The sequence below is a fragment of the Ptychodera flava genome, chromosome 3 (assembly GCF_041260155.1).
Source record: "Ptychodera flava strain L36383 chromosome 3, AS_Pfla_20210202, whole genome shotgun sequence".
Taxonomy (NCBI): domain Eukaryota; kingdom Metazoa; phylum Hemichordata; class Enteropneusta; family Ptychoderidae; genus Ptychodera; species Ptychodera flava.
In genome coordinates, this window is record NC_091930.1 from 9,685,223 (window position 1) to 9,712,528 (window position 27,306).

The 27,306-nt window shown below is 37.6% G+C and overlaps 1 protein-coding gene across 1 annotated transcript; it reads left to right on the forward strand.

Moving 5' to 3' along the window:
• Positions 1 to 3,437: 3,437 nt before the first annotated feature.
• LOC139129510 (gastrula zinc finger protein XlCGF57.1-like) lies at positions 3,438 to 23,045 on the forward strand. The gene is made up of 2 exons (XM_070695147.1): positions 3,438 to 4,056; positions 20,851 to 23,045. Exon 2 carries the CDS (start codon positions 22,201 to 22,203, stop codon positions 22,984 to 22,986), a length of 786 nt encoding a protein of 261 aa, XP_070551248.1. The 5' UTR covers positions 3,438 to 4,056; positions 20,851 to 22,200; the 3' UTR covers positions 22,987 to 23,045.
• Positions 23,046 to 27,306: the final 4,261 nt, after the last annotated feature.

A 27,306-nucleotide genomic window follows, 5' to 3' on the forward strand; every position in this document is an offset into this window, starting at 1 on the left:
GCAGTGAAATCGATATAACATTTGGTCTTTTCGACCCAAAATACCCTTATGGTGAAATTTTCACGGAAATTGAACCTATTATTATTCGTGTTATTATTTCTATATAATACTTATATTAATTATTATTATTATTATTTTATTATAAAGCCTTCAAAAGAAGAGAAATACAAAAACTAATACAATGACAATTTAAAAATCAGGTATTAAATGAAAACACTCTGTACAAGACAAAAAAATTCCAAGTTTAAAATGGTCTTAATAACATATTAAGAAGATGACGACTGTATAAATCTTTTGCAAGTAACAACTGGCGAATGCTGTCAGTCAGCCCATCTGGCCTTGAACATGTTTTCATATTTTTAAGGATCGATTGAGAATATCGCTTCTCAAATATATACCGCATAAGTGAAATACCATTTCTGACACAAATTCTATTAACACGTGATACTAAATCAGTGTGACCCTGCAATCTAAATGCATATTCAAAAGATGCAGGTAGAAACAACGTGCACGAGATTTATTGCTGAAGATGGATTTCATCAAATCAAGAGAACTGATTTCAAGAGACGTATCAATTTTCAATATTAATTAATATTACTGACTTTTCAGGTTTCCTTCAAGTTTCATAAAAGTTTACTCAATCTGAAGGAGTCACATCGTTTCTAATTGCCATGTCTCGTCCGTTTGCCATTTGACAGTTTTTGAATGACATCGTGAAAAAAAACCCACTTCGGGTAAAACATATGAAGTATTAAGTATTAACAAACGGTTTGTCACACATCGCTAATGAATGTTTCAACTTGTCTGTGACGATAATTTTTGAATTCAGCAGGTTTGAAAGAAATCGTTCCGGGCATCTTTGAGAAATTTTCCGTTATGAGGTAGCCGTCACAGTTTACGGCCTGGGGGTTGGGGGCTTCTGGGGGAGTCACTCAAAAAAATCAAAGCTATAAGGAGGCGTGGCTCAAAATGTGGAGAGAAAGAAGAGAGTTTACTCAATTTTTGATGCAAAGCAGCTTTCAGCTCTCAGATTTCACCATTGCACATATAAACGTCATTAAATTTTCGATACGAGAGGAGGGTGTCCCCCTTGCTCTCCCCTTGGGGTGTTCTAACAGTTTCAAAAGTAAAAATCGAATTGAGAAACAAGGCTCACATTGCACCAGACTGCATCATTGCAGACAAAAATGTCTCAAAGTTGTAACAGAAATGAACTGTTGTGAATTCATCCATTATTATCACAGAAACATATAATTTAATTGACTTTTAATTCAATAACCATTTTGAACCATACCGTATTCAGATTTTTCATTAGAAACCGGCAGTGGGAGAAATTTCACAACTGGCTAGTTTTAAAACAAACAATGAATGGATTAAAAGCATACTGACTCTGGCTGATGGTCCTCTAATATCGTTTACAGAAATGTAAGATTTAGCAAATGACACAAGAAGGTCTCAGATTTTCCATTCCAATTTATTCTGTGGTCTTCAATCTCTAGCACAAATTTGTATTGTCATTCTTTGGTTGTTGAATTTTGTGATTCAAACACTGATCATGCAAAATAAAGTAATAAAAATATCAGAGTTCAATGTCATTTTCAAAATTTTATCAAATGCAAAACAAATAAAAAGACCTCTAAGATTGCACCATTACACACATCAATTTCTCAAAATTCTCGATACGAGAGGCGGAACCCCTTCTCGTGATTTTCTCGGTCCCTTAGGGTGTTCTAACAATTTTACTGAATAAAGAAATTCAAAACACCTCAGATTGCACAAGACTGCATCGTTGCACACAGATAGTGGACACCCTCTCTGACACTAAATTCCCCCTCAGCCTCTCGCATGTTCTCTCCCCCTCCCCCGTACTTTCAAATTATGCCAAGTCAGATAACTTAGTGAAAACCCTGTCGTAGTACTGTCACAACTCTATTCCTACTTCACTCTGTGTTTTACTGGGAAATCGCCTCAAGCTGTCTGTTGCGAACAGTATTCGTATATTGTCCAGTCCTTACGTCAGAGGTACCACGGGACCGTAATACTTTGTGTAATTGAAGACGAACACGCTGGTAGAATTGAGATGGATGGCTTTATTTACTGCACGGGAACTCAGCCCGAGTTACAACTTAAACTCTCTCATCATCGTCTCCTAATCGTCTCTCATCGTCCCTCCCTGAATGAATGTCATTTCTCATTTAACACAATTTTAAGCTTACTCTCTTACGTAATCTACCTTTACTCAAACGGTAATACACATTGTATTCTATTGACACACCATCTCGTGATACAACGAAATGCTGACTCTTCATGATATGTTGACTCTGCAAACTTACAGTCATTGTCGGCACTTTTATTGCCACCTGGATTGTCACCTTGAAACATCACGCGTTGTACATGTGTACAATCACGTCACATTCTTAAATTAAAGATGCTGACGTGTAAAATGCTGACATGGGAGATATTACAGCACAAATCAATATCATAAAACCCTGTTTGTGTCACTCGGTACTAGGTAGAAAATATACGTTCGATGTGAGAAATTTAAGACTTTGACAGTTGCTATCGAAATTAAACAATAAACTATATGGTTTGATACTGGTTATAACGTAAGCTTTTATATCCATATTTTGTTGTGACTTTGAATTTCATTTTGTTGGTTTCACCTTTTCCAATCGTCATGAGATAACCGATGATAATCTAGCAGGGTACCAATCTGATTAAAATCAGATGTAGAGTACGGCGACGTCTACTTTGCGTACGCGGTATTCTCTTGCTGTCGCCTCTCACTACAAGAGAATACCGCGTACGCAAAGTAGACGTCGCCGTACTCTACATCTGATTTTAATCAGATTGGCAGGGTACACGAGGATCGATTTGAAAAGTCTTTACCATTGCTGTATTCAACTTTTGTAAATTTTACAAATACATGTATTGATATTGAACTTTTCTAAAATTTCTGTGTTAGAGAGAGGTTTACTCAAATTCATCATGGTTTGCGGGGATAGTAGGGGTACTCGACATTTCAGTTTCCAAAAAAACATCCCCAAGGCCTTAAATAATGACGGCTCCCTAAGGGACGGACGGACACGACCAAATCTGTAAGTTCCCGAACTTTGTACGTGGGGAGTAATAAAAGCAAGCTAAACTGTCCAATCAGGCGTCTGCTTCTAACGGCTTTGGCAATTTTTAATATGAATACGTAGGCCTAAGCTGTAAGAAAACGGTTTAAGTCATTCTGAAATCATTTTCATTCAGAATCCGAAAACGTACCTTGTAGCATCTGACGATCCCGACCCCCTCACCCTACGTTTCAATATGTGTACTACAAAATGAATACATTTCATACCTTTTCATTATTTTTCTTGATGTCGGCCTGATAATAAACGAGACGTCAATATAGAGGGTATATAGAGGGCGCACGTCGAAATGCGGAAGTACTTGCCTGGTGACCTTTCCAAATTTTCCCCCATGACATGACAGTCTCCGGGGAATGGACCGTACTGTCCAAGTTATTTACCTCGGCGATCGTGTGGACAGAAGCGGCCACGATCAGTCATACCCTTTGCAGTAACTGTGACGAAGCGGGCACGACTACCATCCCACCCTCCTTCGTTCTGGAATCTTAGGTTTTGGTCTGGAAGTCAAGGATTATTTTAGTTAAGCGGCTGCGGTGTTTCATAGCCACGCGTCAGCACTTTCGGCCTGTTCGGCATCACCTTCAAACAGACAGTCGATCGACATCGCTAGTGTGGACATTGACTGTGTTATGAGAGAGAACTTGAAATTTAGGGTTCCAGTGTGAAAATCGAAGGGAGTGATAGATCTCCAGAAGTACTGTACCGATGAACTAGAAGTAAATGGAAGGTCTGGCTTGAAAATCACTTCATTGCAGATCGAAATCCACAGGAGTCGTCAGTGCTGCAGTCTTACTAAACATCGATGCCCAGGCAGGTGAATGCCTTGGTACTCCTACTAGAGTCTTGCCCAGGAAATCTTGTCCCATTCGAAGACATGATTTGAGGATTTCTATGCAGAGCCAGCAGTGAAATCGTTCAGGTAAAAGCTATTTTAACCCCTTGACTACCAAGGCCAATGTATTCCTATATACCAGGCCCCTTATGTAAATATTGATAAAATCTGGGGTGTGGTCATTGCATGAACACTGCTTAGAGTAAAAATTAAGTAAGTACCAATAAACCATATATTTTCTGAATCAGCATGAAATTTCCCACTTTTTCATACATACATTTTGTATTTCCAGGTCACGTGACTGATCACATGACACATCATGTGACCAGAGTTGGCAAAGAATATGAATATTTGAAGCATCAGGACGTGTTTTAAATCCATAAAATGATGCAAATTTGAATACAGTTGCAATTTTCATGGCATTGTTGTCTTTACATATATGTAATAATAACTACCCTTTACTTTCTTTATAGATGTTCCTATTTAAGATTTTTCTCACAAAAGGCAGAGTAAATGAACCATAAACATCAGCATCTGACATGATTCTGTATTTGAAAATCAACACATTTTATATTTGTAAACACCTGCTTTATGTCTTCCTTGCAGAAACATGCATCTAAAATGGTTATGATTTATCAAAAAATATTTTACAATATTTAAAAATACATTTTAGGGAACAACATATCACATGACCAAACACATGACCAGTCATGTGACCAGTCATATTGATAATATGGCTGCTATAAAATTTCACTGGCTTATAGTAAAAAACTGTATTTCCTCTAGATTCATTCACGAATATTGCTGTAATTAGAACATATTTACATATAAATCATTTGTTTTCAATAAATAAACATCTCATATCATTAAAAAAAACCATAAACATCTTCGCGATCGTCTGTACTTCTGAAAACTGTAAACAATCAGCGCAACGCTTCAGTGATCAGCCTGACCTTTCAGGGTCGAGGTCATGGGTCACGACATTTGCTTCCGGATTTTGGCCATACTCGGACGTACGGGGGCGCAATCACATTCTGGCCAGATCGGAATACATCAATCTTAGTTGCGCTGCGTGCCGGTGCCGAAATTACGGGATTTTTAGCGACAAAAACGAAGCAAATACGCCTATTTAACTGTGCCGGATATTTCCGGCACTCAAGGTATATGGTAATTCAATATGGCGCTGGAAATATCCGGCGCCATAGGTAGTCAAGGGGTTAATATTTTAGGCCAAGGGTGTCTTCGTACAATCGCTTGTGGTTCGCTATGTACACGGCGATGGCTGCCATGGTATGAATGCTCATACCACAGGCAGTGTGCGAAATTAAGAGAAATTAGCTTCAGGTCATAAGGGCCTGCACCAAGCCAAAGCTTCAGGTCCTTACAGAAAACTGCCGGTCCTCAATAAATGCAGTTGTTAAGTGTCACAGTCTTAAAGGAAACCTAAGTCCAGCGACATTGACCGTTTATCCCTTCCAAAATCACCCTTGAATAAAATGCAGCTCAAATTTGCAACATAATTGCACGCGCCGACGACTACGGAGCGACGAAAAGGGACATTGAAGCATGGGCTTCATGCACAATGAAGCGAATTTAGTTCGCTGATCACTGCGTCTCACGTGACTAGCTAGACGCAGCACGAAGTAAGACGCAGATACCGGCAAACCGCCATTTTGAAATGAGACAGTTTTTGGTCTCCGGAAGTTGTTGATTGCGCATGCCCGCACATAGTGCATCATTTTTTATCGCATGATTTTTAGTCTAGTCTGGTACCTGCCAATATTTCAAAACTTGTAAGAATGTTAATTAAATCCTCGATTAAATTCTAGCCACGTTCGCTGTGATAATTTTAGCTTTACTTCAAAGTAAAATTGAACAGCCAATGACAGCGCCCCATGATTCAACCAATCAGATTTCGTAATTCGATACATGGCGGTTTCCCGTTACCTGCCTCTTTGTGCTTGTCACTGAGGCGGGGACCAGCCAACGAATTTAGCAGTACGCCCTCACCGATCAAATTTGCGTTATACATTCGTTTTATCCCGTGAACCCTGACCTCCCGTCAAGAAGGAAGATTCCGGAACACAAACCCAAAATAAAGTTAGCATAATAATCTCTTCTTTAGTCAGTACGTAAACACGATCCATGCTTGTGTACATCCGCACAAGCAGGCATTTGCCCACGAACGTCACGGCCGGGGTCGATCGACTACACCTGAGGCTGAAATGACGTAATTTCAACCACAACTGAACGCACACCGCCGCACGCGACGGGCACGCGACGGACCAGCAGACGATCTCTGGTTACTAGGGCCAAGACGCGTTTGTACACTGTATGTATTAGGATGGGTATGCAACCGCTCATATGAGTTCTCAGGACGTGCGTTACCAAAAAGGGGGGACAGGGGGGACACTTTTTTCCACGGCAGTAACCGTCACCAAAAGGTTAGTAAAACTCCATTTTTTTAATTTAACCAATGTTTTGAACACTGTAAGCTCAAACAAGGAAAAAAATGGAAAAAGATGAAAAATCCGATCGCACACTCATTTGCATATACATTTACGTCATCACAAGAGCAAGACTACTAAACATGATTCACCTTTAGTTTTTTATTGTCTTGTTTATATATACAGTTAGGATACACCTTGTGCATTTTTAGACTAAAAAAATAGTGGAACACTTGCAGTTCATACATAAAGTTCTGCTGATGTACAGTCATTTTTAATTATCAAGAAAAAAATTTGTAACTGATCCTGATTTTTTTTTGGCAGTGAAATCAAGGAGGACTGCTGATTTTTTTCCTTCCAACATACTTGGAATACCAAATAATTTTATCATAAAGGACTCAAAACTCTTAGAACAAGATATAGGCAAGCACAATGAGACTTTTATAAATTTGGTAATGCAAAACTACTGAACCACCATTGAAGCAAAGTAATAGTTTAAATATTTAGTTTGAAGGAAAACCTGAAGAATAGTTTTAACAATATCCAGTTTAAAGGGACAAAGTCACTCATTTTTGACATTATTTTAGTTAGGTTCTCGTGAAACATTTATTCAATTCTTTGACTGAAATATGCCCAATCACCAGATGATACAAGTAAACTCTCACCCTGTACATGGTTATAACACATGAATTCTTCTTCTATGATACATTTTTTGTTACATAAGCTTACCAAAAATTAAATGATGGGAGAAATCATGCATTATGTCAATGTACAGGGTGAGCTGTGACGACAACCAGTGATTAAGCCCATTTCACTGTTCTGAACAAGAAAAGCAATATTTAACCATCAACTAAAACTTGGAAATGAGCAACTTTGTCTCGAAAATGTACTTTAAAATTTTATATCAGATAAGGACGGGAGAAGGGGTGGATCTGAGGAACAGGTTACCTAATGAAAATTTTTAATACAGCTTCCATATGTTGGTGTGAGTGTTTGTGGAGACAACAAAATATCGCTATGACAAATTACATGTATTGACTTTATTTTCATCTCAGATTTCATCAGACATTTGTCAGGTAAAATGGTCACAGTATCAGAGGCATACAACATCTAGTGCTGCAGCCATAATCATGACATCACAAAAGATCAGTTTGGCAGATGCATAATGTCTACCTTCCCACAAGTGCAAAGGATACGAAGAAGATTTGACGGGTTCACGACGATATCCTTTTTAGTTCATAAAACAATTTTGAGCGAGTCCTTGTCACATGGCATAATGAAAATTTGATGTACATACACAGGACATATTAAGGATGTACAAGCAATAAACTAAGTAGTATTGCCATTTCCCTAAATTGTCGATTTTTAGATTCTTCACTGTATATCAAAATGTGTAATAAAATATGGGGGTCACTGCGCTCATTTGTGAGATACAAGACCATGAATTTTAACATTTAAATTTCATTTATGAGAAAAAACTTGCAAAGTCAGCATTTTTTCCCCAATGTCTTTCTATGGGTGAAATCTTCCAATGCCATTTATCTCCACATTATATTTAAGCATGGTGACCATTCAATATCATTTTATCACTATTATTTGTTTCTTTTGACTTAGCAATGTGCAAATTTTCATGAAAATGGCAATAGGGACTGTTTTTCCAGCAATTCTCAATGTAAACCTATGGGAAAGGATAAATTCCACCCGTATAATGCATGTACATCCTTAACTAATCTTTTTATCTCTTTTTGTTGCAAACATACTGAATTAATGGTGTCCAACACAAATAGGAATGACTGAATTCTGTAACTACAAGTCTATACATTACACTAGGTCACAAGAGGACAATCAGTTTTATTACATTCATAACAATTTTTATCAGGCTATATGCAATTGAAAATTATGTATCAAACAGAGAAAAATCAATTATTTAAATACTCATTTTTTGTGAAGCTTCACAGGCAGTAAAATCTCCAGACAATTGAAAACATGGAGCAAATATTATGCCACTTGTGTTAACAGGATGAAAGACAATGTAAAATTGAACAATTATGACATCAGATAAATATTTAAGGAAATTAAGAACCAGTTAAGTAAAAAACTTGTACATTGTGTTCATTGTCAGTTCCAGAACCAGACATAGAAATCTGGCATTCACAGAGGCCATGTTATGAATAACAGAACAGAAAAATCCTATTTCCTTACATGTTATATCAGTGTTTAAAATATATCAATAAATGATGTAGCAAGGAATGGTCTGTCTCACCAGTACCCCCTCTCCCCCATTATTTGCAGTTTTTTTGATAACGTGAACTCTCTAATGGCATAAAGGTATAACACACACATATGCAGTATTCGAGTTGTAGATAATCTGTGAAACATGTTTAACATTAAGAATATTGAAAAATTTCATACAAAAAAGTACAAAGTCATAAAAGCAAGAGTCAAACCCTAGTAACAATCAATTTGTTCAACTTAACCCAGTCTTGGGTGGTTCTTTTGAAAATACAGGCTTATTAATTTATAAAAGTACAAAAGTTCTGCATTTTTTGTTTTTCATGGTATTGTGATGATTTTCATTTGAATCAAAATACATTTTTATGGTGTTTTAGCTCACCAAAGGTCCACAAAGTGTAATTTTTGGCAAAGTCTTGATTCTAACTTGTTTTTGAATCTGAATTAAGTTTTGGTCCAAAAAATACCCTTTACACTACCTTAAAATATTAGTACAGTGAAGTATTCCCATGTAATGCTAAATTTTGCTAGGTGAGTTGAGCTGACCCAGCTAATGACTGCATATCTCACTAAACTTGCAACATGAACTTTTCAAGTAAAGCAATTAAAAGATTTTCCCCAAGATTGTCTTCATTTAAAATGAAGAATTTATGTTTACATAAGTGTCAGTGCAGTGCAGTGCAGGTGAAGGAATTTCATAGAGCATGAATTCTACTATAGCACAATTTTTGTTATGTACCAAAAACTGGATGGAACAAATCATGAATTTTCTCTATATACATGGTGCAAGGTTCAGCTGTGTCGGAGATTTTGCCCATTTCAGTGTGCAGAACAAAACGTATTCCCAAGTTATGCTAAATTTTGCTTGGTGTCAACTATCTGTTCTAGCTAATGACTGCATATCTCAACATCAACTCTGTGTACTACTTTTTAAGTAGAGCAATGACATCTTTCAAGATTTTCTTCATCAAAAATGAAGCAATAATTTATGTTTACATTATCTCTCAGGTCACTGTGCAGGAATTGTGTAAACAAAGTTCACAGCTGGCCACCTGGTTAAAAATTACCGTTAACTATTGTTTTTAACAAATGTACATGTAAATAGTAATTTTTACTTGGTAAAATGAGAATACCCGAAGGACCTCCCCCCTAAAATGAAAGTTATTAGATTAACTCTTAGATTAACATATTTTGTAAAGCAAAATTTTAACCAACAATGGAAAAATTCCTACAAAATACATGATGAATTTAAAGGTGGCCTAGTCATAGCTGCACTATGACATTGACATTACACTTTGATGATCAAATTATCGTAAAATACGTCTAAATAAATCACATAGCTTGTGCCTTTCAGTGGACACTACACATTATCAAAGTCTGTTGTAGACATTCCGACCGCAGTCTGTAGGTAATTGAAGCAGCTATATACAGTATATAGCTGCTTCAATTACCTACAGATTGCGGAATGTCTACAACAGACTTTGATAATGTGTTTGTAACCATGTGCCTTCTATGTTAATAAAACCTGAAGTGATCCATATATAACACACAATAGTATAACTGTTGAAAAAGAAAATTCTCTACTTCTTAAATTAATACAAAAACTCACAATTCATATATCTTAGAGGGTAAAACTGGTATACATCAGAAAGTTGTACAGTTCCCTAACTTTATATCACATACTTACCTCAATCTGTCACTTAGAGAAAGTGATGAAATCACACCGAATGGTGAGGGAGGATTCAGAGACTTTGATTCACAATCCTGTAAAGGGATATTTGGAGAATCGTGTATCGCTATACAATTGAGAAATGATGCAATATGCAAGGCTGAAAAACACGGCATAGACGACTGTCACATATATTCAAAAAGTTGTTGCAGTATGGTCCAAAATTTCTCGAACAGATGCGAGGTTTGCAGAACACTGTACAAATGTCTGAAGTCAGCACAGTATAGGAGACGTATCAACTGCGACACAGATGCATCTGACCAACCATGGAGGTAGTAGAGACCAACCAACAACATCCAGTGTCCGGTGGACATACATGACCAGCAGAGAACAGTTGATGCAGGCATTGAAGGAGAAAAACCAGCTGATAGAAAATGAAAAAAGACGGACCAAATATTACGCATTGTGTGTTGACAGGATGAAAGAAAATATAAAAATCCAGAAGCTTAGATACAATGGAAACCCTAACGAATAAGGTTACCCTGCATTAAAATAGTACTAAGCTACAATACCAAAGGGAAAATGACACATCGACACTGTACACAGCAGTCAGCAGAATGCCATGGCATGAGACTGTTCATCACCCAACAAATCGAAGTTGAAAAATGCGATAAAAAAAATGACTGGAAAACCTCAAAAACCTAATCCACCTACAAGAAACTTGATAAATAACAATGGTACACTATCTAATAGACTAACAATAAATCTACTTAGCTGTATATTCCGAGTACCTGACGAAAACGGTAGACGATCCGACACCCCTAGGCCCTGTGCTGTGTGTCATGCTGCCACTGTACCACACACTGATGACGACGCCGTTCTTCAAGGCAAATTTGATGACGTTTTGCGGTTAATTTTGCGACAGTCCCATTTACCGTAAAACGAAGTTTGGTAACGCACGTACCGAGAAAAAGTGACACACATTATTTCACCATTCTCTCGAATGTACGCCTAACTAGAGTGAAAAATAAACAGCTGCATGTTAGTTTTCTTTGTATTCTAAAACGTAAACTGTGATTGTGTGGCGTATTTCGAGGTCTATATAGGCTATATGGGAGAAGGCTGAAAATGTGTTTCATACCCTGGTATATCTAAAACCTTCTCACTCGCTTCCGTGAGACAAGTCGAACGAACGCGCGCGCGACCATAGTTACACCTAAAGACGAAACGTACACTTCAGATCATCGTCGAACGAACGCGCGCGCGTCCATAGTTACACCTAAAGACGAAACGTACACTTCAGATGGTCGTTGAGGGCGTCGCATATGCCATCTCTTGCTTTTCATTGTCCCAGGAAGCCCGTGATTGAAGTAGACGACATTTATGGAAATGAGCTCGGAATTCCATGGGCGCGAAAGGGCTCATGGGAGGAGCGTGCGTGACGTCATCGGCGATACACGAACGTGTGTAACAGCTTACCAAAGCATTGGAGTCTATGACTGCAGCAGTGCAGTTCTGCACGTTACGACTCTTTAATGCTCAGTAGCATAAAAAATGATTAACTGTTGTTCACTTGAGTGCAAAAATCACTCAAGGAAGAACAAACTGAGTCAGCTTTTATCGTCGTCCCACAGAACAGCTTTTTCGAAGACAGTGGCTAAAGAAAGTCGGGCGAGTTTAAAATCTTTAAAAGATAAAAAGTTATGTTCTACTTCTTTCATGATGATTGTTTTATAAGGGATTTCGGGATTCTGATACCGATACAAGACTATACAAGACTATACTACACAATGCGGTTCGTATATTGCCGGTTTTAACCAGATAAATAATATTGGCGATTTCGGGACTCTAAAATCGGAAGACGGAAACTACACAAAGCGTCTCTTATCTCGACAGCCCGGGTCTGCGAAATCGCCGATATATACCCGATAAATATAGGCAATTTCGGGACTATACCTGGTAATATTGATATTACAAGATATACTGGAATGACTTCTCGCCTATTGTGTCTCGGCACGGCGGGTCTGACAAATCGCCGATATTATATTTACCCGATAAATATCAATTGCGCCGGGACTCCTAGGCTAATGCAGACGATTCAGTGTGGCTGTTTTCGGACGACCTCGGTTTTCGGACATTTAATGACATGCTGTTCGTTGTACTCACTTCGCTCTGTATTGATAGTGTTTTACAAGTCATGTGACAGCATATTAAGTCAAGTGACGCTGTTGTCCCGTTTCGGATATTTTTTCGGTAGAAGCTATTTCGGGCTACAACTTAGCCACACCGTCGAACGCAACACACAGAGACAGCCCATGTCCGATATTTAAGCGCCGGTATATACACGTCGAAATAAGCTTATAGTTGCGTCGTCCATGGATTAGACGTAACTAATTTATCACATATTTTTACAAACAGTTTTCTAAACACATCGAAATTGAAAATCGGGGGTTTGAAGTTTCAAAATATCAATATTTAGCCCCTATAATCACATTCGAAATACGACGTCCGATTACTGCGATAGCAGTCCAATTACTACGCACTCAACATGGGGTCAACAATTTGGCAACTTTGACCCCCTAAATAACACTTCCGTCCTGTTAACAGTTTGAGGATAAGCGCAATAAAGTTTCGAAGGATATGGTAATAAGATTTCGTAGTGCTCGTCATTTATGAAACGGCTTTGAGCGAAATTCACTACCCTGTCCGAAAACTGTCACACCGAGTATACTAGATTTACTTGCACTGTGTGGTGTCGGCACGCCGGGTCTGCGAAATAAGATATTTATCCGATAAATATCGGCGACTTAGGACTTTAACTCTGATACTAGACTTTGTCAAATTGAGGGTAAATGTCCGATGTATATCGGAGATTTCACCACCTAACAGATCTGACCACCCGACTACCTCTGTCCGACTCTAAGTTCAAAAATAGCATCCATGGCCGGCAGTCAAGAATACTGTATGTTTTACATTATTAGATTTATTCATGCACGAAATACATGTTTTACATGCAAAGCATTTTTTCATTAAATGTCCACACGAACTTTCATACACTACTATCGGGACTTCGTCGAGAGGGCCGATCGGATATCACCGTGAGTTTGGGAGGGCCTTGCACGAATTACATTCTTTACAGGTAATACATTTTTACTTGGCGATCGATCGGGACTTGAACAGAGGACATATTGGACATCATCGGGAATTTTGGCTGGTCTTGTATGAAATACATTCTTTACAACAATAGACGATACTGTTTTTTTAAATAGCGGGCAAATATCCACTATATCGGAGATTTCATCACTTTGTAGATCTGAGTAAGCCCGACTTCCTAAGTTCGAAACGAACTTCGAAAAATAGACGACACTATAGATTTGTCAAATCGCGAATAAATATTTTCCGATACATATCGGAGATTTCGCAACCTTAAAGATCTGGCCAAGCTCGACTTACATGGTAACACCATAGACCCTCGAGGGTCTATAGTAACACATACAATCAGTCAATCCTTCCGTATCATTCACGAACCAAAAATATAATTTTAAGCGACTGGTAAAGAAAAACTATGTTTTAGAAACGTAGCGTTGAAGGATCGCAGGGTCACTCAGTGTCTCCAATTCAGTTCGGGGCCTGTACAAGCACAGTGACTCCCTTCGTGGAATCATACACAAAACGCAAACAACCAAATATGAACGATGTGTGGAGATGCTTTCATGATATCTTGGTTCAAATTAGTATGGTTTGATTTCAGTCGGGGAAAATTAATACTCGATGTCAGAAATATCGCTGTCCGAACTCTCCATAGTCGTCTTACAAACGCGCTGAACTGTTACAGAACTCCTTCAGCTGCAAGCTACAATCGTCTGTATCGCCGATGACGTCACGCACGCTCCTCCCATGAGCCCTTTCGCGCCCATGGAATTCCGAGCTCATTTCCATAAATGTCGTCTACTTCAATGTCTCTTTTCGTCGCTCCGTAGTCGTCGGCGCGTGCAATTATGTTGCAAATTTGAGCTGCATTTTATTCAAGGGTGATTTGGAAGGGATAAACGGTCAATGTCGCTGGACTTAGGGGCAACGTCAAAAGTTCAATGAAGGATAAAAAACTTAATTCTTTTAGTTTGGGGTGGGGGGGTTTTGACCTAAAAAAGTTTCTATCCTACAAATCGATTTAAGGTAAAAATTGCCAGGGGAATGAATATTTGAAAAAATAGAGCAGAAATGCACACTTTCGTGTTGAAGCCAGCGGAGGGAGTTGTATAGCTGCACCTGGCCTAGTTAGTGTAAACAATGCAGGCTGTTGGCTTCTGTTGCATCATAAACGGTAGTTTCTCTACAGTCTATGGTTGCACTCTGAATTATTGTATTTTGCTACATTTCTGGTGCACGTGTAGTCCGCCTGAATGGAGCAGTGTGAACTGAGTTGTTACAACCACCAGGACAGTTGAGATAGATTTTATACCTCCGGAAGGAGAAACCTGAACTTTATTGTTGTTGTTGTTCTTGTTCATTCATTGATAAACTTCAAGTTTGTTGTTAGTATGTTGTATTTACATTGGATGAAACACAAAGTTAAAGTGTGTTCCCAATCTTAAGCCCCACTAGCTGTATCTTTTAGCATTATTTTTATTATTTTGCTTTCAAACTAAAATAAGTTGATGACAATGTAGTCATTTAGGTATGTGTACACACTTATTATTAACTACCTGCCGGGCTATATATGCAATTTTGAACAAGATAAAGATTACACTGCGATTAAATGTTTGCCCAAACATTAAATCACAGCGCCATGCAGAAAAGCTAAAACCCTTGATACTATGCATATGTGCACTGAAATCTTCATATAAACTGCACAGAGTAGTCCAAATTGTAATGCATAGGGGTGAATTTTTTCAATTATGACATTGTATGTTCTGATTCCTTTTTAATATTACCAATTTTTGAAAATGCCAGGAAATCAAAATGACCGTTAAAATTTTAACTTACATGTCAAATGTTTCTGAAAGGAATGGTTTCCCAATGCAGTAAAAGTTCATATCTCTTCAGAGGGTAGATTTCAGAAAGGAGAGAATAGGTAGATAATTTGAGGTCAACAAATTTCAAAAGTTACAGCTAGTGGGGCCTTAACGATGCATTACTTTATTTCACCCCTAAATTGACTGATCCTTAGCTTCGCTTTACATAGAAAGAGCCTGGCAACAGGTTCAATATAAGTCAATTAAGTTTCTAGGGGGGTGGGGGGTTTGGGGGGAAACTAAGGGAATTAAGTTTTTTATCCTACATTGAACTTTTGACGTCGCCCCTTAGGTTTCCCTTTAAATTTCTCACATCGAACGTATATTTTCTACCTAGTACCTAGTGACACAAACAGGGTTTTATGATATTGATTTATGCTGTAATATCTCCCACGTCAGCATTTTACACGTCAGCATCTTTGTACGTATTGTACATATGTACAACGCGTGATGTTTCAAGGTGACAATCCAGGTGGCAATAAAAGTGCCTACAATGACTGTAAGTTTGCAGAGTCAACATATCATGAAGAGTCAGCATTTCGTTGTATCACGAGATGGTGTGTCAACAGAATACAATGTGTATTACCGTTTGAGTAAAGGTAGATTACGTATCGCAGTCAACGATATGCATGCCAATTTTGATAGTCGTCATGGCAATGACCACCACCTTCTCAGCACCTGGCTAAAACAGACTATGGGCTTTCTGGGAAGGAGCTTGTGATTGATACATTTTGACCATCATTGTCTGTGCCTGTCATCCAAGTACGTCAGTCGTCTTTGTAATTTGCAAAGCAAAGTCATAGACTGGCCTTCCTGTGCCAAGCTGGGTTTGACTGCAGAAAGTGGAAGACCGGACAAAAGTGAAAGACTGAGCATGGCACGCCAAGTACTGAATGAATTCATGTCCCTGGCTTTGGTAGTTGATGTGGGCTATCATTTCATGCACTTTGATAGCCCCACGGAAAAGTTGGTAGTCTGTGGACGTGGGACTACCGCTAATTTTGAGCCCTGATGTACCGGTATGTATGTATGCATGCATGTATGTATGTAAGTACCGGTCTATATGTTTGTATGTGTGCATTTCAACAGTTCCTACATACACATGTACGTACTTACATGTATGTGCATACATGTGTAGCCGACTATTTTTGTCTACAGACAATAGTCTGAAAGTTACAATGACACAAAGTCTTTCCCCATTGGATACTGTGTAGATAGGAAAAATTTGTCGTCCTGACAAGACAATTGTACATGGACCAGTGTTATGCATGGTAATCTCAATCATGAAGACAGGGTGTCAATCGTAAACTGTCATTTACAGCCCTTGGTAGAGTTGGTCTTGCCTTTGACAGAATTTCTGACTGCATCAAGTGGGCTTAATCGCAATGGATATATTTCACATCACAACAGTTTTACAGCTGTTCTATCAGCAAAGTTAAAAAACCATGGAGGCAAAAGAAAGCATGATGATAAAACACACTCGTCAAACAATATATGGAGGTAGCACACTGTGCCTCCCTGTACAAATTAATGTATTTACTCAACCCCTCATCAAACACTACAGTACCACAAAGGAATATATGATGAACCTTAACTTCAGTAACGGGCCAGTAGCTGTAACTTTTGATGAGTTTTTTTGCCTATTTTGTTTCATACAGTCAAATCCAACACCTCAAAGCATGTCAAGAGACCTACTATTTAGCTCGTTAATTTGCCATCTGTAATCTTGTATATGTAAAAATACTTTTTAGCTCCACTCTCGGCAAACGGAGCTTATCAAATAGGCTTATTTTCCATTGCATCCGTCTGTCATCTGTCAACAGATGCCATCTCCCCTGAAACTGCAAGTCTGATTGCTCTGAATTTTGACAGGCAATTTATTTAGGTTGACCTCACTGAAGTTTATACATATATTGGTGATTTGTGTATTTGTATTTTTGAGGTATGTTTTGCTTTTTTGGTTAAAAAATCATCTCTTAAAACCACATGTCCAATTGCTTTGATATGTGATATGCCATTTACTTAGGGTGACCAAAGTTAGGTTTATTCTAATTGTGTTGAAATTCGTTTTTTTAGGCAATTTTTATCATTTTATCAAAAAATCTTAAAATTCTTCTTCAAACTTCGGGTCAGATAGCTGTGATATATGTCTCTATTGATGACCTATTTAAGTTTTGTTCAAATTATGCAGAAATATGCAAATTTGTATTTTTAAGGCAATGTTTGTCATTTCTGGTCAAGAAATTTGTTTCACCAAAACCGCTTGATAGGGATGATCAAAATGTGATATATTAAACTATGATGAAATCTGGAATTTTGTAAGTTTTGTGCAATTTTTGCAAATTTTGGTCAAAAAATGTCTTTCTCTAAAACCCAGTCATGTGATTATTTTGATAATTGGTTATACAGATTCCTACAGATGAACTTAATGTGATATGTTGAAATTATGATAAAATCTGTAATTTTGTATTTTTGTGGCAATTTTTGCAACTTTTGGTCTGATAACTTTTATATTTGGTATACAGGTTCCAAGCAGTTTTTAGATATGATTAGATATATTGAAATTTTGATGAAATCTGCAATTATTTGGGGGGGGGGTGTGGAGGGGCAATTTTTGCCATTTTTGGTCAAAATTGATTCTCCAAAACTTGTTGATAGCTTTTTCAATTGTGTATTTCTGACATGTTCTTAGGGATGATCTTAATGTGATATGTTCTAATTATGATAAAAATCTTCAATTTTATATTTTTGCAGCATTTTGCCATTTTTCTGTCAGGCCACTGAAATGAGCTATCAAAGATTTTCACCTTCTTCATCAACACATTTGTCAAAATAGTTATTCTCAACATAACACAGTGGACCTATATTGGCCACAAGGTCGCTTGTTTTACATTTGAATTATAGCTGGCAGGAAAAGTAATCTGTAATATAAATAACTATGCCGTGTTATTATGTAAAGAGTGAGTTAGCAAGCTGAATACTGTGAGTGAGTTGGCAAAATGAATAATGTGTCTCTCAATATGCCTAAAGGGATTTGAACACCAAAATGTAGTTGACAAAAGTCACGTTAACAACAACAGGGATCAAAATATACATCAGAGAAAGTGGCCTTCTGATACAGGATATTATTTGATTGACATTTATTAAACAAGATGATGCAAATTAACCCTTTCAGGCCTGACTTTCTGGTAATTTACCAGAGCCACACCCCTTAGGCCTGAAAGGCATGATAATATGAGGTTATTATGAAAATGCCGCAAAGGATGCACGAGGACATTGGCACAGCATATCCCCTGATGCGAAGCGGAGGGCAAGGCGCTGCGCCAATGTCCAAGCAAAATTCATGTGAATTAGCAAAATTTGAGCAAAATGCATGTGAAGTAGCACTCTGAATGAAAGTGCCACAACTCATGCTCCAATATACATCAATATGTATATTGGAGCATGAGTTGTGGCAGTTTCATTCAGATGAATTTTGCTTGGACATTGGCGCATGGTACATCATATAATGATGTTTGACATCCTAATAAACACATTACACATACTAATAATGGCATTTGCAAATAGGTGGACGTTATGTCATCATATAAACATTACATAATCATCTGTTGATGGCAGCTAACCCTACACAAACAACATCTGATCATAAATTAACACTCTTATAATATAAGAAGGCACCAAATCATCTAATAAAATATCCTTATATAAAGTGTCATTACCTAGTCATATATTGAAATTAAGCTATAAAATATAGGCCTTATCTCATAGTACATTACATAATTACACTTGGCAAAATGATTTTTATTTGGTCAGTATATGGAACAAAAAAATAATTGTATATGTTACATATATCTTTGTTTAATGTATAAAAAATCAGTACATTGACATACATAATGTATACCTTTGCAGAACAACAGTGTACTTAATTCATATCCTCGCACACCAAGTTTACACTTTATACTTGACGTATTTGACAAATGTAGAGTATCAGTATATGTGTGTGTATACTGGTATTGTTGTATATGAAGCATTTGTCCTGTGTTAGTATCATTTAATCATATATTAAAACTACCTAATCACATTTATTTTACAAACCATACAGTAACAACTAACATCACCTAATAATATATTGACACAGGAGTATAATGTAAAAGCATTACATAATCATGCATGAACATCGTCTATTCACATATTTGCATTGACTTATGATATAAAAGCAATACCTACTTATACCATATATTAATTTCATGTACAGTAGCAATATAATGGCATTACCCAGTTTTCACAAGAATATGTGACAGGGAGAATTCAAAATACGGATAGTTTTCAATCGGATTCGAACCCACAACACACGGCATCAGTCGCCTAGCTGAGAGGCCAGAGACAGAACCAGTCGGCTAAATCTCCACTCCCAAAAAAGAGTGGTTCAATAGCCGGCTAAGTTGTTACATTTTTCTGACTGAGACCGCTCAACACGTTGTAGAGTTCGTGAAGCACTCACGCACGCATGCTCACTATCATACATCGCACATACACACTACATCGAAGCGAAGAAACGAATTTCATCGCTTTAACTGGGCGAACGATAACCTCGGGGACAATTCTGTCCACCAGCAGTGTTACCAACCCAGGATAGAAAATACGGATAGTTTTCAATCGGATTCGAACCCACAACACACGGCATCAGTCGCCTAGCTGAGAGGCCAGAGACAGAACCAGTCGGCTAAATCTCCACTCCCAAAAAAGAGTGGTTCAATAGCCGGCTAAGTTGTTACATTTTTCTGACTGAGACCGCTCAACACGTTGTAGAGTTCGTGAAGCACTCACGCACGTATGCTCACTATCATACATCGCACATACACACTACATCGAAAGTACAGGGGAGAACACACAAGAGGCTGAGGGGAAGTGCCGAAGGGGTGCTCCTTCTCTTATATGGACAATTTTGAGAAATTGATGTGTACAATTGTGCAGTCTGGTGCAATCTGAGAAGCATATACAATTTTTTCCCTGAGTAAAATTGTTTAAAAGCAACACTTTGATTGATTTACAGTCTTTATGTTTTCAACAGCTTTCAAATGTACAGTATTATGTTAAAACACCATATGGAATATGTTTTGTTTCATTAATTTTAACCATCTTGACCTGGTGGTGAAATATGGACTTGGAAGGAAAAGGGTTAAACTGATGTTACTTCACTGGCCAATAATCCAAAATTCGTTCCGATTGTATTTCATATGGAAAATCAGCTCTATACTTTTTTCCACCACTATGATGATTTCTCTCAGTGAACGTAGTTTTTCAAAAAACCCCAACCAACTCCTTGACATGAAACCAACACAATCTTACGTCATGGGGACTGTATCATCAGCAATGACTTGTTTCATCAAATAGCTCAGGTACAACCTTGCACTGACAGAACACTTGGTATCAAATTGAACACTGACAATTGCCCCTTTCCAACAAACACACATAAGAACTTGAACATGATTATTCCACATGTGTGCTTATATTTCAGAATATTCAAAGATTCCCTTGGTAAAGAAGTCTTTTTACAGCAAGTTCAAGCATCAAGACGAGATGAAATAAGACAGAGATAGACAGGCATTTTGTAGAATTGGTTTCTGTCATCAAGATTACACATGGAGGAAATGCAGTTCAACCGTTAAGTGTGTGGTACAGCGTTTTTGAATGATGGAGATCTAACAGGTCATATCAGGACATCAACAGCTATTCATCCTCCAAATGTGTAGTAAAGGCTGTTGCTCATAAATGGTGGCTCAAAATTCATGAGGACACATACAGATCAAAAGCGTTTGACCTCAGAGTGAGTAGAAAAATTTTGCACATAATGGAGGTCTAAAAATTCAAATGAGGGCACATACAAATGAAAAGATTTTTGTCTACAAAGTGTGTGTGGTAGGTAAGAGGTTTGTTCATAAACTAACTCTCATATACGAATACATACAGATGAAAAGACATTTAAGTCAAAGTGTGAGTATAGGTTATGCACATAGTAGAGAAGTCAAAGTCAATATGAGCATGTATATGAAAGAAGAGCTGCTCATCTGCCAAGTGTGTAGTAACAGCTTTGGTCAAAATAGAGCTCTCCAAATTCATATGCGGACACATAAAAGTGAAAGGCCTTTTGTCTGCAACGTGTGTAGTAAGGGCTTTGCTCACAATGGAACTCTCAAAGTTCATATGCCGAAAAATGAAAAGCCTTTTGTCTGCAAGGTGTGTGGTAAGGGATTTGCTCAGAATGGAACTCTCAAAATTCATATGAGGACACATACAAATGAAAAGCCTTTTGTCTGCAAAGTGTGTGGTAAGGGATTTGCTCAGAATGGAACTCTCAAAATTCATATGAGGACACATACAAATGAAAGGCCTTTTGTCTGCAAAGTGTGTGGTAAGGGCTTTGCTCACAATGGAACTCTCAAAATTCATATGAGGACACATACAAATGAAAAGCCTTTTGTCTGCCAAGTGTGTGGTAAGGGCTTTGCTGAGAATGGAACTCTCAAATTCATATGAGGACACATACAAATGAAAAGCCTTTTGTCTGCAAAGTGTGTGGTAAGGGCTTTGCTCACAATGGAACTCTCAAAACCCATATGAGGACACATACAAATGAAAAGCCTTTTGTCTGCAAAGTGTGTGGTAAGGGCTTTTCTCAGAATGGAAATCTCAAAATTCATATGAGGACACATACAAATGAAAAGCCTTTTGTCTGCAAAGTGTGTGGTAAGGGATTTGCTCTGAATGGACAACTCAAACCTCATATGAGGACACATACAAATGAAAAGCCTTTTGTCTGCAAAGTGTGTGGTAAGGGCTTTGCTGAGAATGGAACTCTCAAACTCATATGAGGACACATACAAATGAAAAGCCTTTTGTCTGCAAAGTGTGTGGTAAGGGCTTTGCTGAGAATGGAACTCTCAAAACCCATATGAGGACACATACAAATGAAAAGCCTTTTGTCTGCAAAGTGTGTGGTAAGGGATTTGCTCAGAATGGAAATCTCAAAATTCATATGAGGACACATACAAATGAAAAGCCTTTTGTCTGCAAAGTGTGTGGTAAGGGCTTTTCTCAGAATGGAACTCTCAAAGTCCATATGAGGACACACACGAATGAAAAGCCTTTTGTCTGCAAAGTGTGTGGTAAGGGCTTTGCTCAGAATGGACATCTCAAAATTCATATGAGGACACATACAAATGAAAAGCCTTATGTCTGCAAAGTGTGTGGTAAGGGCTTTGCTGAGAATGGAACTCTCAAAATCCATATGAGGACACATACAAATGAAAAGCCTTTTGTCTGCAAAGTGTGTGGTAAGGGATTTGCTGAGAATGGAAATCTCAAAATTCATATGAGGACACATACAAATGAAAAGCCTTTTGTCTGCAAAGTGTGTGGAAAGGGCTTTGCTCGGAATGGAACTCTCAAAATTCATATGAGGACACATACAAATGAAAAGCCTTTTGTCTGCCAAGTGTGTGGTAAGGGCTTTGCTCAGAATGGACATCTCAAAATTCATATGAGGACACATACAAATGAAAAGCCTTTTGTCTGCAAAGTGTGTGGTAAGGGATTTGCTCAGAATGGAACTCTCAAAATTCATATGAGGACACACACAAATGAAAAGCCTTAGGTCTGCAAAGTGTGTGGTAAGGATTTTGCCAAGAATGGACAGCTCAAAATTGATATGAGGACACACAAATGAAAAGCCTTTTGTCTGCCAAGTGTGTTGTAAGGGATTTGCTGAGAATGGAACCCTCTTAATCCATATGAGAACATATACAAATGAAAAGCCTTTTGTCTGCAAAGTGTGTGGTAAGGGCTTTGCTCAGAATGGAAATCTCAAAATTCATATGAGGACACATACAAATGAAAAGCCTTTTGTCTGCCAAGTGTGTTGTAAGGGATTTGCTGAGAATGGAACCCTCTTAATCCATATGAGAACATATACAAATGAAAAGCCTTAGGTCTGCAAAGTGTGTGGTAAGGGCTTTGCACAAAATGGACATCTGAGAGATGTGTGATGAGGGCTTTATTCAGATAGACTTTAAAACTACACATGGGCATACATACAAATGAAGACCTTTATGTCTGCAAAGTATGTGGTAAGAGCCTGGCATAGAATGGACATCTGAGAAGTGTATGGTAATTGCTTTTTTTCAGATTGAAAATCTATAAAGCCTTATATTATAAAAATTGTGTTTTAAGCACTCTGCTTGGAATGGATGTCTGTTAATTTTCCTGAGGACACATATACCGGTAAATGAAAAGCCTATTACCTTCAAATATTGTTGTAAGGGCTTACAGAACGGCTACATCAAATTTGACATGGGCATCTGTATAGAAATTGTTATTCTGTATGCCTGAAAGCTATTGTAATGACTTTGCTCGGAATTGAATATTATATAAATGAGCTTAAAAATGTAAAAATCTTCAAAAATTACTAACTCAAGAATCGCTGTTTTGATAGCTTTTAAAATTGGTATGTTAGTACCATAAGTGGATCTTAAACAGTTTTATCAAATCGTAATTTTGTATATTCGCTGAAATTTTTGGTCATTTTCGTCATTTGAAGTAATTCTTTATCTATGAAACTGCCCCGATTGCTCTCAAATTTGGGTTGGCTGTTACTTAGCAAGGTTGTTACTTTTCTAAATTGTTTTTTTTTTTCTTAAAAGTACCTTGTGTATATAAAATAATGTACCTTATGATGTATGGAACTTATATTGGTTATAGAAGGTGAAGGGAAAAGATAAAGGGATAACAAATGTAAACCAGAATTTTTTTATAGAATTGGGTGAATTGTACAGAGGGGGCTTTACAGGCAATCAAAAAGGAGTATGTAAAAATGTTGATTGAGTGATTTTCTATCCCTGAGGTGTGACAGTCTACAGTTTGCGTACTTAATCTTTTTAAAGTTGTTTGTTGTAACATCATCTATGATGTTTTCATTCTGGTTCAAATGTATTACTACAGGCATGTCTTTCATACATGTCATACCATTGAATGATGATCATCAGACTGAACTCTAAGTGAAGTCATGATTTCACCAACATGCTTTCTCATTCAGACCTCCAAGTTTTAAGTGAAGTATATTATTGCTTTTACATGTTATATTGGTTCTAATAAAAAGCATTATCATTTGTACTGTGGGCATTTCGTGAGTTTTGCTGTGTAGCAGATGTTGCGACTCCTTTAGGAAGTTCTCAGTAAATCACCAAAGGGTTGCCCAGGAAAAGTCAGGGGTGACCTTCCCTCATACCCCTATCTAAAATTTGGCCCATTTCTTTTTAAAAAATTGTAGAACACGACCCTCCCCATTCGAAGCTTGAAATCTTGAAATACATGCCTGGCCTCACCAGAATCATTTTGCCACACACACGTCCATGTTTAATCCAGATTTGGATTTCTTGGGAAATTTTTGGTAAAAAAATCGACTCTCAAAACACTACTCGTCTAATACTTTTGGTTGACATGTTCTTAGGGATGATCTTAATGTGATATGTTCAAATTGTGATGAAATCTTCCACTGTGTATTTTAGCAGCTTTTTTGCCATTTTGATCAGGCCATAAACAATCCAGAAATGAGCTGTAAAAGATATCCACCTTCTTCACCAACACACCTGTCACAAATTGTTATTCTCTACTTAATGCAATGACCTACATCGGCTGCTATTAATAAGTCGCTCGTTATGTTTATCATACATTCGATTATTACACAGTGTCATTATTCATTACATAAATTCAAAATTACTTATCATTACAGATATTGCGAAACATGTCCTGAATCGCGTAATGGAGGAACTTTTCACACAAACACATGCACACACATAATTTTTTACCCTTGCCTGTCAGTGACTAAATTTCCTTTTTATCACAACTGGAAGTTGTGATATAGAGGTGGTTTCAACCGGTGTTTGATGTCGTCCATTTCCGTAAACGACAAAAAGTCAAAAACTGCTGAACAGACTGCGTTGATATTTGATGCTGATACGTAGACTGGTTCCAAGGTTCCAATTCCGAAAAATGGAGCCAAACGGAGCAGCGGTTATATAGTTTTGGGAAATTTCTAACCCCCCTTTTTTACTAATTGATTTTAGGGGTCTTTCATATATGTAGTTTTGGAATGTACACCAATCCTGCATTGTGGACTGTTTTATGAGTTGTGGAACAGAAATGTGGTTTTGATGAATGTTAGAAATATGCAGGATGGCTGATTCGAAGTATAAGAGATTTCTATGCTCTTTTGGGCATCAAAAGCATTAAAAAAAAACATTGTTCATAGTTTAGATTCTCACTTTTGAGATGACCCTAGGCATTTGTTAAGTAAACATCCTTGAGTCAATATACAGACTTTGACATTCCAGAGATTAAGTATCCACAACCTCACATGTTACAGTCTTTCACTACAATGGTACGGCCCAAACCCATTGTTATCAATGGAGAGTGTGGACCTGTATTGCCAATTAGCAACAAATCTACAGCAAGATTTATGTAAAGTTCATGAACTTACACAAGGTATTAGACAAAAGATGACCATAACTTTGCTACTTTTCAACATTTATTTCAATCAGATTTCCCCAGCTTAGTGTATAATTTTGTAATCTTAATTACTGTCAACTTAGCTTTACTAACTTATTCTACACCTCATTATTCTTACACTAGTGTTATACCTTATAACCACAAAATTTCAAGAGATGCATATATGATTGTCACTTAACAAACAATTTACAAATATGTCTTCTGCTTTTTCTCCATATACATATACATGTCTCTTTTCTCATAAAAATGAGCTTAACATCGCAATGTGAAAAATAGTCTTTCAGCATGTTGCTCATTGACTTCGTGGTCTGTCTAATTCACAGTGAGTGTGGTTGTTGATAAATGCCGATAATACTAGGCGGTCATTATGTCCAAGCGCCATTGGCGGTATATTTTTAACATAATGACCATTATCACATCTGGAAGTTATGATATAGGGCTAGCTTCAACCGGTGTTTGACAGTGTCCATTTTCCGTAAACAACAAAAAGTCAAAAACCGCTGAACAGACTGCATTGATATTTGGTACAGATATTCAGACTGGTTCCAAGGTTCCGATTCCGAAAAATGGAGCCAAACGGAGCAGCGGTTAGATAGTTTTGGGAAATTTCTAACCCACCTTTAACTAATTGATTTTAGGGGTCTTTCATATATGTAGTTTTGGAATGTACACCAATCCTGCATTGTGGACTATTTAATGAGTTGTGGAACAGAAATGAGGTTTTGATGAATGTTAGAAATATGCAGGATGGCTGATTCAAAGTATCAGAGATTTCATGCGCTTTTGGTAATAAAATTGATAAAAAACAACATATTTAATGTTTTAGATTTCTCACATTTGTTAGGACCCTTAACATTACAGACTTGATGACATAACTAGCTGCTGGACCTGTTTACTGGCGCATTGATTTAAAGACAAAGATCGTTTTATTTTGTGATAAGGACGTGTGATTTCGTAAAACATAGTCTATTAGCCTGGAAATGTGATTTTTGCGAATATTGCTTACCCCACTGACAAACAGTGTGGTTTGAAAATGGCTGGAATTCGCTACTTCGGGACTTTGTTTTGTGTGTGCATTTACTGACAAACTCCAAACCCGCAGCACCTACCCATTCAGTATTTCATGTACAGGTGTACCCAGAGATAGAGTAGTTTCACAATGTGCCAGTTGTGATCAAGTGCCATTGGCGCTATGTTTGTTTTCCATGAGAATATATTCAAATAACATATTGCCCATTATTACATATGTACCACAGTTTACTTGCATCGAAGCGCGCGTACTACCGGTATTTGCACTGCAGTGCAAAACCAAAAACATTATGCCCTTCCTTTATGTTAATGAGTCAGTGGGTTTTCTCAGTAGATTGCATATCTCTGATAACCCCCTTATTTCAGCAGTTCTGAATTTTTC

Excerpts from the sequence above, each read along its gene's own strand:
- LOC139129510 (XM_070695147.1), top strand. The coding sequence starts at position 22,201 with ATGAGGACACATACAAATGAAAAGCCTTTTGTCTGCAAAGTGTGTGGT.